General features: G+C 26.9%; 1 protein-coding gene across 2 annotated transcripts; it reads left to right on the top strand.

Moving 5' to 3' along the window:
* Positions 1 to 6756: 6756 nt before the first annotated feature.
* LOC114187695 (homeobox-leucine zipper protein HDG11-like) lies at positions 6757 to 12745 on the top strand. Of its 2 annotated transcripts, XM_028076009.2 has the most exons (11): positions 6757 to 7292; positions 7382 to 7539; positions 8680 to 8797; positions 8874 to 9065; positions 9306 to 9743; positions 9825 to 9920; positions 10012 to 10212; positions 11364 to 11544; positions 11623 to 11915; positions 12006 to 12095; positions 12251 to 12745. In XM_028076009.2, the coding sequence occupies exons 2-11, from the start codon at positions 7397 to 7399 to the stop codon at positions 12623 to 12625; spliced, it is 2127 nt and encodes a 708-aa protein (XP_027931810.2). In that variant the 5' UTR covers positions 6757 to 7292; positions 7382 to 7396; the 3' UTR covers positions 12626 to 12745. The 2 variants fall into 2 exon arrangements, with proteins under 2 accessions (XP_027931810.2, XP_027931809.2); XM_028076008.2 differs by lacking the exon at positions 6757 to 7292 and having other exon boundaries at positions 7309 to 7539.
* Positions 12746 to 16204: the final 3459 nt, after the last annotated feature.

The following is a 16204-nucleotide window of genomic DNA, read 5'->3' as shown; positions in this document are numbered from 1 at the left end:
ACTACAAATTACTCATTGCGATTACTCTATTTTGTAATATCTTCCATACAAAATAACATATAAATGATGGTAAAGCCTTAGTTTTTCAAAATAAATCAAGCAATTCAATGTCTTTCCTTTTGTTACCATTTGTTATTTTCTTGTATTTTCTAGATTATGTTCCCTTGAAATTAGTATCTTCATTGTCCTTCTTTAGATATTTTACTTATATCCCTCCAGAATGAATCATGTCTATTGTCACTCTTATTATTTAGACTTCTCCACATCCATATTTCGGTTTCAAAACATATGACCTCACTTTTCGGTTCTTAATCTCTACACCCATTTTCTTAATAAAGTTATATTAAAAAGTTTAATGTCTTTCTCTCCAAGTCCTCATTTTTCCTTAGTTTACATATATTTTTCCACTTAATCCATATTATTTTCCTACCTCCACTCCTCCATCCTTATAAAGAATGACTCTGAAATCTTATAATCTCATTCCTCACTTCTAAGTGCATTTTAAATAAATGATAAGTAGAATATAGGTAAGACAATTATGATTGATTTTAGGTTTAAATACTCTTTTGGTCCCTGTTTTGATCTAGTTTGTTCAATTTGATCCTTGTTTTGTGCGTTCAATTTGGTTCCTGATTTGTTAAATTATGTTTAATTTCGTCCTTTTGTTCATACCATTTAAATTGATAACGACATAGTGTACACACTGACATTATTCACATGATGTGACATTGTTCACATTATGACTGGTTGTGTTTTGTTCAAAATAAATTCCTATTTTAGTTTAATTTGTTCAATTTATTCCTTATTTTAGTTAAATTGATTCAATTTAGTTTCACTTTTTATTTCATGATCTTTCGTCACTAACACCACCACCACCATTACCACCCTACAACCACAAATCCAAACCACCCTAAAACATATAAAAAAGTGAATGAAAGATTTATAACATCCATGAACAAGAGATGAAAGCAAAAATGGAAACTAAAAAACGAAAATCAATACAAAAATATATACCTTTATATTGATCTAGGCTCAAACTACCAAAAACTTAATCAGAAATTAGGATAAAAAATATCAAACTTTTCCAAACTTACAAAAATCAGAAATAAGGATCGAAATAGTATTTAAACCTTGATTTTATTATGCAAATCCTCCTTACAAACGATAAATGCTTTCCTTTTTCCATTTTAAAAGATTTTTCTTTATTTTTTTCTCTATCATACCTTTTTCAAAACATGGTGGTTTCTCCCAACCCACATTTCCATATATACAAACCAATAATTTGGATTCTTTGCTGATTTTTATGTGTTATTTATCTATTGTGCCTTCAAAATACACTGATGATCATTAATTTTGAAATTTTACAATATATTAAAAATATTTTTAAAATACCAAAGTAGTATGTTTTTAATGCTTAACGATAGATAATACCAAAAGCTCACTAAAAAAATTGGACTCACGAACCAATCATCGATCATTATGGTCTAATCTAAGATTGCTTAAATCCTAATTCTTATTATTTAAGTCCATTAATCTATTTTATAATACACGGATAACCACATACTTAGTTATCTATTGCATTAGCACAATTTGTTATCTAAATATAATTTTATTAAGTTAAAAGGACACTAAGATATTACAAATAAGATAAATACAAAATATTTATTGTTAATTAATTGTATACTTTTATATGCTTAATTAAGTAATTAACTAATTCTAGTCTTAAAGTTTATAATTACACCTGGTCGACAAACAAGATTGGAAAAATACATCCAAACTAAAAGAGGACAAAAAATATATTAAAAACAAAAATACATAACTGAGAAAGATAATATCAATGTTCTAGCGTCATTAACACTTTTAATGAATTATGTGTAGAGATGGCAAATAAACCCGTGTCCGTGGGTATCACCCGAACCCGTCCCCGTTTTGACGGAGAATCCCCGCTTTGACTGGATATGGGTATGGGTATGGGTAATACCCAAAATTTTCAACTGGGGATGGGGATGGGGATGGGGATATATATATACCCGCCCAAATACCCGTCCCCGCTTAAATTACTAAACTATTTATAATTTATTAAATAATCTAAAAAATATATATAAATAAATAATATATTTACACATAAAATATAATATAATATAATATAATATAATATAATATAATATAATATAATATAATATAGTATATATACATATAAATAAAATATACTTTTATATATATATATATATATTTACACATATACATGTAATATAATATAATATAATATAATATAATATACATATAATATATATACATAATAATATAATATAATATATATAATATATACGTATAAAACAAATTAATCATTTAACTAGTAAGATCTTTTATAAACAAATTTATAACATTACAAATTTATAAAAGTTTAAAAGAAATATATATATATATATATATATATATATATATATATATATATATATAAATAAAAGCATAAAATATCTACGCATATACATATAATATATATACATAATAATATAATATATATTATTATATTTATATTATTATATAATATAATATAATATATACTTAAAATAAATATATATCTATAAATATATATATATATATATATATATATATATATATATATAAACATAAGATATCCACACATATAATATATATACATAGTAATAATAATATAATATATAATATAATATAATATATATAAATAATTATATATATATATATATAAACATAAGATATCCACACATATAATATATATATATACATAGTAATATAATATATAATATAATATAATATAATATATATATATATATATATATATATATATATATATATATATATATAACATATTTCTCATTCTGTTTGTTTTTTGTTATATAACATATTGGCAATTGTTTCAGTTTTAAATCCAAGGTACAAGATGAACATGTTAGAATATTATTTTTATAAATTGTATGGTAATGATTTTGATCTGAAACTTAGTAGGATTCGTCAAATGTGCTATGATTTGGTTTTGGAATATCAATAAAAAAAGAATGAAACTTCTTCTTATAGAGCTACATCATTGGAGTTGGGAAAGGATGTTGATAATGATGCGAATGAATTTTTAGAATTTATGGCAAAAAAGAAAAAATCTAGAACTACAGTTATGAAAACAGAGTTGGATTATTACTTGGAAGAAGATAATTTGCCGGTTACACAAGAATTTGATATCCTATCATGGTGGAAAACAAATGGGTTAAAGTTTCCAACCCTTCAAGCAATTGCAAGGGATGTTTTAGCTATTCCAATAACAACTGTAGCTTCTGAATCTGCTTTTAGTACTGGTGGTCAGATATTAACTTCTCACCGTAGTCGACTTCATCATATTACTATAGAGGCTTTGATGTATACAAGAAGTTGGATATGGAACTCAAACCATCTAGGTAAGTTACTCAAATTTATTAATATTTTTTGTTAGTATTTTTTGTGAATTCTCATCTAATATTCTACATTTGGTGTTTGTAGGTGTTAAAAAATTAAAAGGAAAAGATGTTCTCATGAGTGAAAATGAATCTGATGAAGAAGGTACATTATATTCTAGTAATTAAAATTTTCAATTTCAATTATTATATCATATCTAATTTTTCATTTTTTTTCTATGTGTAGGTGGATCGAATGCAAATGAAACCACTGATCATTTGTAAAATTAATAAATATTTTGGTTATTATAAAATTTTAGTAATGTGTAATTTTTTAGCTTTTATATAATTATTTGAATTTTATTTAGTTGTTATTTGATACTTTAATTTGAGATTTATACTATTATAATATTTTTCTTAATATTTGACATCATGAAAATCAAAAAGAGTATGTTATTTTAATATTGAATATTTTGATAGTATCATGATTCCGCTGGTGTGATTTTTAAATTTTTTTTATAAAAAATATTTAATTGGTATATGGAACAATAAAAAAATGGGTATGGGTATGGGTATAAGAAAATACCCGTTACCCGATGGGGATGAGGATGGGTCAAAAGTTGTATACCCATTGGGTTTGGGGATGGGGATGAGGATGAATTTTTATTATGGGGATGGGGATGGGATCATGATACCCGTACCTGCCCCGCCCCGTTGCCATCCCTAATTATGTGGTTTCGATAAGAGTACGGATAGACACACACCAAAAAAGTTTCGTACATCAATTTGACATTAATCGGACTCTTTTATATGTTATAATTGATAAATAAGTTTAAAGATTAATTTAATTTATAATTATATGAAAGGTTAAAGATGTCTTTTATTTTTTTATCTTTTTATAAAAATTAGAATTAGTTTCTTCTCGGAATTTTGATCTGATTTAATTTTTTGATTTTATAAATGTGTAAATTTAATCCTTTAATCAAATTTTGTTAAATTTATGTGATGTTTCAAATGCGTTTTATGATAGTATTTTGACTTATTTATCTGTTTGATATATTTATATTTTAATATTAACTAAAAAACGCATGTAAAACATGGAATAAACTTAACAATTTTTAATTAAAAAAAATAAATTTATACATTTTTAAAGTTGGAGACTAAATTTCTCTAAAATAAAAAAAAACTAATTCAAATTTTTACTAAAAATTAAAAACCAAAAACATATTTAACTTTTATACTAATTTAACCAAAACATTCCATTAACTAAAGTGTTGTAATTTAGAAAAAAAAAAACTTTAGGATACCATGTGTCTCCATCATGTCCACTCACTCTTTTAGGCTGCTGTGCTCTCTTCCGATGATTTATTGTTTTCAAAGATTAGCAAGCGCGGATTTTAAAATATTTTTGTGTTCATTTTGCATCATTTGAGGGAGAGAGAAAGCAAGGAAATGAGAGATATTCAATCTTTTTAATCTTAGCATCAGTGTGGAGATTTGAAATACATAACACTCCATTACTAAAAGGCCTTTTCTTCATGTGCAGTTCTCCATTTTATTTTTTTAGTTTTGTTTTTTTAATTACAACCTGTGTGAGATTGCTCAAAATATATGGTTGGTGGAATTTTTCATGAAAGAGAGTGAAGAACTTGCATTATTGTGCCTATACTATTAAAAGTCATATATATATATATATATATATATATATATATATATATATATAAATATAATATTAAGTAATAATAATAAATAATTATTATTATAAAAAAAAATAATTTAATATAATTTATATATTTTTTATTTTGTTATTAAAATTTATTAAATAGTATTTTTTACTAATCTAAAAAGTATTTTAAATATTTTTAGCATTAAGGGTATTTTGGTAATCTTCAAAATCTATCTATTAAAACAATTTTTTTAATTTATCACATAACTCAAATCATTTACTAACTTTCACACAATTCATCTTCAAATCCATTCACTTTATTCTCTAAATTCACTCAAAAAAACATATATATTCATCCGCTCAAATTTACATAAATTCATCTTCATACTCTATTCCAAATTCATCTATCCAAATGAACAAAACCTTAGAGTTGCATCGGACCCAACAATTCTCAATTAACAAAAAATTTGAAACCAACTATATCAATTTATTTAACCAACTTGATCTAGTCCCCATATACAAATTTTGATAACTGATGTTGTATATTTTCACAAGGTTAGAGATAATCAGGGAATTTCACTAATAGTCATACCAATTTAACTAAAACGTTACACTAGTTTAACCAATATATTTTCCAAAAAATAAATATATAACACATGGAGGTGTAAAATGAGTGTGCATTACATAGATGTGTACGTTTATATTTTTCTTCTAGAATCGATTATTGGAAACTGAATTTTTGCTAGTTTACAAATCTTATTTTTTTTATATTAAATAAAAATAAAAATAATAGAATAACATTGATTATAAATGGCATAGTCTTAGAAATTTAATTTTCACAGTATTTTATTTTTGGGCTAAATATGTTTTGGTTCCTTAAGTTTTAGTGAAATTTGAAATTAGTCATTCTTCAAAATTTTTGACCAATTTAATTATTTATCTTTAAAAATATGTGAATTTAGCAATTTTAACCAAATTTTGTTAAATTTATCTGACATTTCAAGTACATTTCATGATAGTATTTGAATTATTTATATCGTTTGATATATTTTCGCTTCAATGTTAACTCAAATACTATCATAAAATGCGTTTAAAATGTCAAATAAACTTGAAAAACTTTGGTAAGAAAGACTAAGTTCATGCATTTCTAAAGATGAATGACTAAATTGGTATAAAGTTTCGAAAAAGGACTAATTTCAAAATTTACTGAAACTTAAATAACCCTTTATTTTCTTAATTAAAAAACTTTATTTTTCTTTTTTTATTTTTATTTTTGTTTTATTTACTCTCTCAATATTTATTTTCTACAACAGACACATCCTTAAAAACATTAATTAGCATTTAACTTGTAATAAATATATTAAAAAGTCATATATACAACCAATCATTAAATAAATGCAAAAACTGTTTTACACTCTTAACCTTTAATATGTGCATAACTGCTAGTACTTGATTAATTGATTTTATCATCCACATTTATTACTTTCTTTTCGGTTTAAACTTTTTATTAATATAATAAAAGTAACATAAATTTAATTCATTTAATGTTTGTGAAGACAATTACTCCGAGTGTATAATATCATATAATAAACCAATATAAATAAAGGCTTCATTTAATGAGTTTTTGCAATACAATGAACAAAACAAATCCTCAAAAGCATTACAAATTGATTGCTTACAGCATTTTCAATTTGACTGGCCCTCACCGATTGCTTCCTTCAACCCAATAACATTAAATTAAAAAAGAATCCTATTTATTACAATTGCAATAGCACAAGCTCAACCCCACCACTTTCATATTTCACAGAACCACGAACCCAAAACCAAACCAAAACCAAACACGCGTTTGAATCCACCAAATCCAAAATTCGGTTTCAGTGAGTTTGTTTTTTAGTTCACATTTTCCCACTTCTCTCTCCCTTTGCATGCAGATGAGTTGTCATGTGCTTGGCACGAATTCAAGGCTAGCAAAACCATCAGTTACACATATTCTGAGTTTTTTCATTCAATAATACATTTTTTTTTCCTAATTTCTGTAATTTTTGTTTTTTTCTACAGCATATAGCTGTGACTGGGTTGGAGTGATGATGTGTTAGTATGTGGGGTTATACAAGTTAAGACCTTTAATTTCCGTTCACCATTAATCTAAGGAAAAAGGTGGTGAAAATCTCATCATTATTTTCTTTATCAGGTTTTATTTCCTTTGGGATACTCAAATGCAAAGGGTGAGGTCATGCAAATTGGCATCTATAAAGTCCCTTCTTCAGAATTCACATAACTCACCACAAACTCAGAAGTTTAGTCTCTTTTGCAGGTGAATTGAGGAAAAATGGATTTTTCTATGGGAGCTGCAGGTGGTTCTGGAGATGATAAACACAATCACAATCACAAAAACAGTCACAATAAGAGCTCAAACAAAGGGAAAAAGGCTTACCATGGCCACAACTCTGATAGAACATCTAAGCTCGAAGAGTAAGACGAGTTTTACTTCCGAACACGTTCTTTGTTTTATTTATTTCAAGTTTTCAATTATGAAAGATGAGTAAAAAGGGCTAATTAATTTTGTTTCGACCTAGATCTACCATTGATGCTCTATATATCTCTTTCTATATCATAAAACTTTTGCAGTTTTGATCTGTTTCGATTATTTACGGTGAAAATTACTATTTTTCATGACTTGTTCTTGTTTTTATTTTGTTTAATAATTTTAAAGGAAAAAGCTTTATTTTTCGAACTTTTATTCAATCCACTTTTGTTTTGATTTAAGATCACGACTTGGTTTTCTTTTTTTATTTTTTTATTTTTGTTAATTTTAATTTTAATTTTTGAGTAATATTGTCTTTTCATTTATCGAGAAAACAAATTGATTTCATTTTATTTTTTTTGTTTTTATCTTGTAATAAATGAGAGTGAGTGTGACATGAGTTTAGAAATTTGAAATATAATTCATTTTCTTTGTATTTAGGAAGGTTTAGAAACCTTTTTCTTTTAATTAGGGTGATAAAATAGTTGAATAATATATTAAGCGAATTATCAGTGGAAAGAGATCGGTTCATTGACTAATATTTTAAACATTGAGATTAATTTCCTTTGTATTTGATCACGAGTTTTCTTAATTTAAATTAAATTATTATCCCTCAAGTGTTATATCTTTTTCGTTGGAAAAAAAACATATCTTTTCGCTGGAAAAGAATGTATATATTTTTCCATCTATATTTGAATTAGACATTTTTTTTAAACATGCTATGGTGAAAACACTTACAATATTCCTATCCTTTGAGTATTTTTAATCTATTTTTAATATGCTATGTTGTAAAAAGAAATTGGATGTCCCAAAAAAGTCTTTCAAAGCCCCACTTAAATACACTCCTTCTCATTTTTTGAATATGAAATGGTGTCAACAAAATTCTCTTAGCAAGCCTTGATATTTCATTTTATCCCAATTAATTATAAAAGAATTCTCTCAATTTTTTATTGATAATAAAAAATATATTACTATTTTACATGGCATATTTTCTCTCTAGATTCTTTGTTACTTGTGTGACTTTGTTTAGAGATATTCATCATTTATATTATTCTCTATTAATTGTGATATTTATTATCGTGTTAAAGAATGTTTCGCAAATGTCCACATCCAACTAAAAGCACAAGATGTCAAATAGCAGAAGAACTTGGACTCGAGCCAAAACAAGTAAAATTTTGGTTTCAAAATAAGAGAACTCAAATAAAGGTAGCCTATATTTTTTTTTTCATATTTATTATTATTTTTTAGTAGTAATAACTATTTTACATGTGTTCGATTGCAGACTCAAACTGAACGAACAAATAACAGTATATTTCGTATTGAGAATGAAAAGATACGTAAAGATAACCTCTTATTAAGAGAGGCATTCAAAAATATAATTTGTCCATCTTGTGGAGGTCCATCAAATGTTGATGAAAAGCGTAAACGTTCTCTTGAACAACTTCGTCTTGAGAATGCTTGTCTTAGAGAAGAGGTTTGTTCACTAATTTCCATTCTCGTACAAACTTACATATAACACATTTTTAATATTGTTAGTACAGTATTAATAAAAATGATCAAATTTGAGATTTTAGAAATTAGGGAATATAATCCAAACAAATAAAGATTAGGGGATTAATTTGAGATTTTAGAGAAAAATGATAACAAAACATAATTAAACAAACTTTTTACCACTAATATATGATTCATGTTTATTTATGATTTTTGTTTTCAGCATGAGAGGGTGTCTAGTGCTCTTGCAAAGTACATGGGTAAACCAGGATTAGACCTAAACATGAACTCCACTCTTATGAGGGGATCTTCATCACGCGGTCCATTAATACCAAGAAGTTATCTGAAACTAAGTGTTGCATTTCAAGGTGAAGATACCATGTTCAACCCTGGGAGCAGAATAACACAAATGGAAAGAACAATGATGTCAAAAACTGCAGTGGCTGCTAAGGAAGAATTAATTAGACTTATGTGCACCAATGAACCCATATGGGTCAAATCTTCAAACCATCAAAGTTTTGTTCTTCATCTTGAAAGCTACCAAGCATTCTTTCCAAGGATTAATCACTTCAAGAATTCCCAAGCTCGTGTAGAATCCTCAAAACATTCACGACTTGTGAGAATTCAGGCAATGGACTTAGTTGAGATGTTTCTGAATTCGGTTAGTACTCACCACTTTAATATTTTACCAGCAAATAGTGCCTTTACACAATCATATACATGATTTTTTATCCATTAATAGGAAAATTGGGCAAATCTTTTCTCAACAATTGTTAGAAAAGCACGCACAATCGAAGTACTTGCAAATGGTTCAAACCGAAGCGGAGTTTTGTTGTTGGTATACCTCGTGCAAACCTTGGTCTGTGTACTGAGTTTCTTTGTTACATTCATATAACAAGTGAATACCTTTTTTTGTTTTGCTTATGTAGATGAGCGAAGAGATGCATGTTCTTTCACCTTTAGTTCCATCTCGGGAATTGTGCTTCCTTCGTTATTGTGAACAACTTGAAGAACGTTCGTGGGTGATAGTGGATGTTTCGGTTGACAGCACCAACGGGAACAAGAATCCTAAGTATTGGAGGTGCCCCTCTGGATGCATGATTCATGAAGTTTCAAATGAGTTGTGCTGGGTGAGTACATATATATCGATAAATGCATTGGAGAACTAAGTTACCGTATATATAATGCTATTATAATTTATGGTTAGATATAAGGTCATATTAAAGTTTTATATCGAGTGAACAAGTGGATATGCAAATATTATTTTATATGTCGATCTAAGTCGATCTTATAGGATCGAGTTAAATTTAAAAGTGTAACATGATATTTGAACTATGTTAGAGTTTGTTGTTTGTTCGGTCTATTGTTTCATTCGTTGATCACTCACTAATGTAAAGTCTCATACCCGAAATGTATATAACTTGTCGTGAGGGAGATGTGATGGAAGTTTTATATATCGACTAGAAATACAGTCATAGTATATAAGTGAGTGCAAATCTCACCTTACAAGTCAATTTTATAAAGTTGAATTAAACTTAAAGTTCACGTCCCAACCTTACAACCCATTAGTTTATATTTTTTTTTGGTCAATTTTCACTTGAGGATGTTTAACATCAATTAGGTCATCATTTTCATCATGTGTTTTTTATTAGCAAAGTATATATATACTTGAGGGTATACAAAAAGATATGTACAAAGTGTTCTATTATAGGGTCTCCATATAATTCATTGTTTAGACCTCAACAAATAAGATTCAAATATCCCTACCAATCTAGGTATCTAGGTTTTATACATTCAAATACTCATTCTAAACAGAGGATAATAAGCATTATCCTTGAGATATTATTTAAGTCTACTTTTCCAATATGGCTACTTTTGCTTTCTGCATTTACACATCAATCTGTACCTAGTGTTTCCGTGGTCATTTTGTAATAGTAAACAACTTTTGTTTTCTCCATCTTCCAATTCATCCTTCTATTTAACCACACCCGCAAACAGAACAAGAAAACAGAGCAAGAAACCTGGACTACATATATTAATTAATCCCCCTTACATGCTTCAAGCCAAGCAGGTACCTTCTGATCTATGTAATCATATACGGTTGTGAATGACTATGATATAGATCTGATACAATGTAAAGGACATATGCACCAATCTGAAAAGGAGAATCTTACCTTTGTATTTTTATGCTTCAAGTATGTCCATTCTCATAATTAAGCTATGCTAAATATTTCCTCTGCATTGGGTTTGGTATCATGTGTGTTCATATACTTCCTTCTAGATTTCTTGGATTGAACATGTAGAAGTGGATGAGAGGATTGAAACGCATCAACTATACAAAGATATCGTTAATAACAACATTGCGTACGGAGCAGAAAGATGGCTTTTGGAACTTCAAAGAATGTGTGCAAAATTTACAAGTGTCGGAGATGAAAACATGCCTGATTATGACATCAATGGAGGTTCTTATTTCTAGCTTTATTCCAAACCTATTAATATTTGTGCATACCTAATTAAGACTATATGTCATGAATTTTCAGTGATCCCTATTCTCGGAGGAAGGAAAAATATGATAAAGTTTTCTCATCAAATGGTAAAAAACTTCTATGGAGTTTTAAACATGTCAAGTAAGTCAGAGTACCTTGAACATTTAGCTGAGGAGAATAACAATATTAGGGAGGAGAATAACAATATTAGGATCGTTGTTCGAAAATACACAAACCCAAGTCAATCAAATGCCATGATTATATTCATTGCTACAACTTCTTTTCGACTACCATTGCCCTCAGAATACGTTTTTGACTTCTTTAGAGATCCAATAAAACGTGCCAAGGTTCACAAACTCAACCCACTCTTTTCTTTTTTATCAATGTATTATTCTTTTTACTGTTCCATTTATTTGTTATCTTATGTTTTTCAACAGTGGGACGTTATGTGTTATGAGAGTCCCGTGCATGAAGTTGCACGTGTCTCAGCTGGAACTAACCCTAGCAACTACATATCAATTATACAGGTACTCAAATACTATATTATATATTGAAATAATTTGAATAGAAAGTTAATTTGTAACAGCTTTGGTTGAGTTTTAAGAATGATCAAATCCTTAAATTTGTTGTTTTACTTTTTTTGGTATGAACTTGATTTTTTTTATTATTATATATGAAACAGCCTCTTCATGGAACTACGAATAATATGGGCATTATTCAGGAGAGTTGTATTGATGATTTGGGATCATATGTTGTGTATTCCCCAGTGAATGTATCTGACATAAAAAGGACTATAAATGGTGAAATGTCAATTTTTCCATCAGGCATTGTGATCTCGAAGGATGTTCAATCTATTACAAATGCTTCTTCTGCATGGAGTAGTGAAAGTGGTGATTCCAGAACACACAGTACTTTATTGACTGTGGCTTTTCAAATACTGATGAATGGTCCAACAACTATGGTAGCAGAATCCAAGACCGTTGTCAACTCTCTCATGACCTCAACAATACAGAATATAAACTATGCTTTGATGAATGGTTCTAATTTAGAGTTGTAGTGTTTTTTCCTTTTTATATGAAAGATGGTACCAATGGAAGTTTTGCTTCCAGAATTTGTTGGACTTGTTGGTTCTTGTTTATGTACCATTTTGCATAATAATAAAACAAATATTTGCTTACATATACTTTAATTTAGATTATTTAACTGTAGTTTTATTTTATACGTATTTTCTTATTAATAAAAATAAATATATTGAAGAGACAATCTAATTATCTCGACCTATCTATAAGAAATAATATACAATAAAGAAAGAAATTGCGACATGTGCAAAGAGTTCTACAACTCTTACCTTTCTTTTCTTCCCCTTAAAAAAATTCTCTGATATAAAAAAACTTTATTATGGGAGTGTAGTTAGTAATTGTTGAATGCAGAAAGTAACATCCATTGGGCCTAGTTTTATAAACTCTCTTTCCTTTTTGGTTTTAACTCCTTCCCTCTCTCATCTACAAGTTTTTCAATTCAAGTATTATTTTTTAGAAAATCAAATTCTATCTCAGGGTAGTTAGTATATCAAAGATATTTTTTTCTTTAAATATTTCATATCATTTGTATATTCGTGTTTGAGTACAATATTAATTTGATCAGTTGAAAAAAAACACATTTTTTTTGATAATTTAACTTTTGATTGAATTTTGGTTTCATTTACTGTTTTTTTTTTAAGTCTTTAAAATTTTAATGTTTTTCAACCTTCTGTAGGTATTGTTTTAAGTGTAAGTAATTTTTAAGTAAGAAAATACTACAAGTGAGTTAGATCTACAAATTTAGTTGATAATCCTTTGCTGTACGATTTATGAATATCCAATGATTATGGTAAGTTAACTGAAATTAGGTGCATAATTTACTTTTAATTGAGTTTTAAAATTGGATTAAATAATTAAATTAGTTATATTGAATTGGGTTATATATTGAATATTGAATTATTGATTTAATATAAATAAGGTAATTTAACTTTACATTATCATATTGAGTTGAAACAATTTGAAATAATATGTTCATAATTGTGCATTTTAAATTTGAAATTTGATGAAATATATGAAATGGCAATTTTAGTTTTTTAAGATTATATATATATATATATATATTATATAAATTATTAAATATATTTTTTTGAATTCTTTTATTATAGTTATGAATAATAAGATGGCGAAATGTGTATAAATAATTAGTAAGTAATAAATAACTTTATATGACCGAGTAAATAAATTGGTATAATAAAAATAATGATCTAATAAATAAATTTAATACCTTAAATTAAAAGAAAAATATAAATACATCCTTAGAAAATTAAAACTATAATTAAAAAACACAATATATATATATATATATATATATATATATATATTTATATAATTTAAGCAAGCCAAATGATTTAATGACTTTGGTGGTAGCGGAATGGTTAAAAGTTCAAATCTGACTTTTCTAATACTTTTGTTATTTTCTAAATGTTTAATTTTATTTTGAGGCAAAATGTGCCAAGTTTTTATAAGTATGAGATGAGATTTTGGATAAATGTTTTGTTCGATTATCAAAGTATTTTTTTATATACACTGTCAGTAAAACTTATAACATATATCCAATTCCATTATTAGGTAAACATTAAGTTTGAATAAATTAAGTTACTTTTTAACTGAAAAAGTAAAATTTGATTGATTTGTATAATTTATATCTTATTTTACATGCTACTTTGAAGGTTTTATTAATATAAACAATAAATAAATTAGAAAATACATATTATGCACTATTTTGTATATAGTTCTTAACATATTTTAAAAAAAAATTACATCACAAAATCGACATGAATAAGTTCTAAAACTATTATAAAATTATGGATGATTTGAGGGATTATAGAGTATATTTAATAAATTTCAGAATTTGTTTATTTATTAATATTTATGTAAACGGACATATTTAATATTTGTCAAAAGCACGTATATAATTTAAAAAATATAAAGTTCTATCAAGTAAAGTATATAAGAATTCATTATCATTTAATATTTAATATTTCCAACATTAAAATGTCATCTTTGATTAATTAAATTGTCTATATTTTAAAAAAAACTTTGTAATATTTTTCCATGCATACTTTCTATAACTTTTGTTTAAACATACTATAGGATCTATTTTCCCATTATTATATGAGAATATTTAATAATTAATATTAAATTCATTTGATTTTGGTACAAAAAAAATGGTTAATAAATATGGAAGATCGATAACATTACTTTGTATGAACACTTGTGATTCAATTACAGTAGCACATTCCCAAGAAATAAATATGATCACTTTTCCTTTATTGTTATCTACATGATAAGATCTTCTTTAGATTTGTATACATATTGAAGCACAGACCATAGATTTATATTGTTACATTCTTCCAATAATGAAACATTGAGAATGATCTTATTAGGGAAGTGATTTCTAACCTTTGATCATGGTATGAAAACTCAACCTGGGTGCAACAAACTTGGTGTAGTTTGGTTGAGGCAGAAACCTCTACTAAAATCTCACAACTTGGAATCTTCTCTAACTACTACAAATTCTTAGACAGGCTAGTTTGTGTGTAAACTTTTGATGGGAAAATCTCAAATATGTGGTGGTTTGTAGCTAAGATCACTAAAGCTGTGGAGGATTTTCATTTAGTTCATTAGCTAAACTTTAAAGAAGGATTGCTACTAAAATGTGAACAAAAGATGTGAACAATAGTGAAGAAACAATTTTCTTGCTATTTAGTTACTAAATTTTAGATACAAAGTTATGTTTTTGCTTTGTCCTTGTTAATTTTTGTAAAATGATTTTGTGAAACGGGGACTTATTTAGGGATTACTTTGTCACAAACACCTTTTTTTTTTTTTTGTAGTGTGAGATGCATAGTTGGTCAATTATGTTATCTTTGGTATGATGTTCAATAATTTACAAAGATATAAAAAAAATGATAAACATACACCTTTAGAAAATCTATCCTTGGAAGCCTGACCTATGGATTGACTCTGACCCACTTTAAAACTAGGTCTTATTTTTTGGCCCACTCAACATGGGACTTTTCTAAAGTCTCCAAAACCTTGTGTGAAGTGGGTTGGATCAGGGTTAGGGTGAGGTTGATCCTATAACTAATTAGTATAAATTATTTGTTCCTTGTGACTTTGTGAGCTATTGGAGTTTCTGGTGGCATGTTTCTTGTTTGAACCATGTGCAAATTAAGCAACTTACACATCTTCAATTTTTATTTAAACACCAATCTGGATTATCTTGTTAAAAGAAAAAGGTCAATCTTTAACAAACCAAAAAGGAAAAAACTTTTTTAATCTATTAACAAGATAAATGGATGATGGACAATTTAAATACTTAATCGATCACTAAGAAATAGACTTTAATTGAAAGAAAGAGCAAGTACATCTAGTTTCCCTTATCAAACCACAACTAGAGAGTCTTTCTCACAGCATATCTAAGGTTTACATAATTTACAAAAACACGTAGAAAATCTTGACTCTAAAACAAGGAAAGGACACAAGTAAGACTATACCACACACTTTGCTTCAAACACAATCATCTTTAGAGTGAATTGCAACATACAACAGTA

This window comes from Vigna unguiculata, chromosome 6 (genome assembly GCF_037176805.1).
Source record: "Vigna unguiculata cultivar grain cowpea cultivar isolate G323 ecotype 2 chromosome 6, ASM3717680v1, whole genome shotgun sequence".
Taxonomy (NCBI): Eukaryota; Viridiplantae; Streptophyta; class Magnoliopsida; order Fabales; family Fabaceae; genus Vigna; species Vigna unguiculata.
The sequence above is the reverse complement of the archived record's forward strand: the minus strand, read 5'-3'. Positions and strand labels throughout refer to the sequence as shown.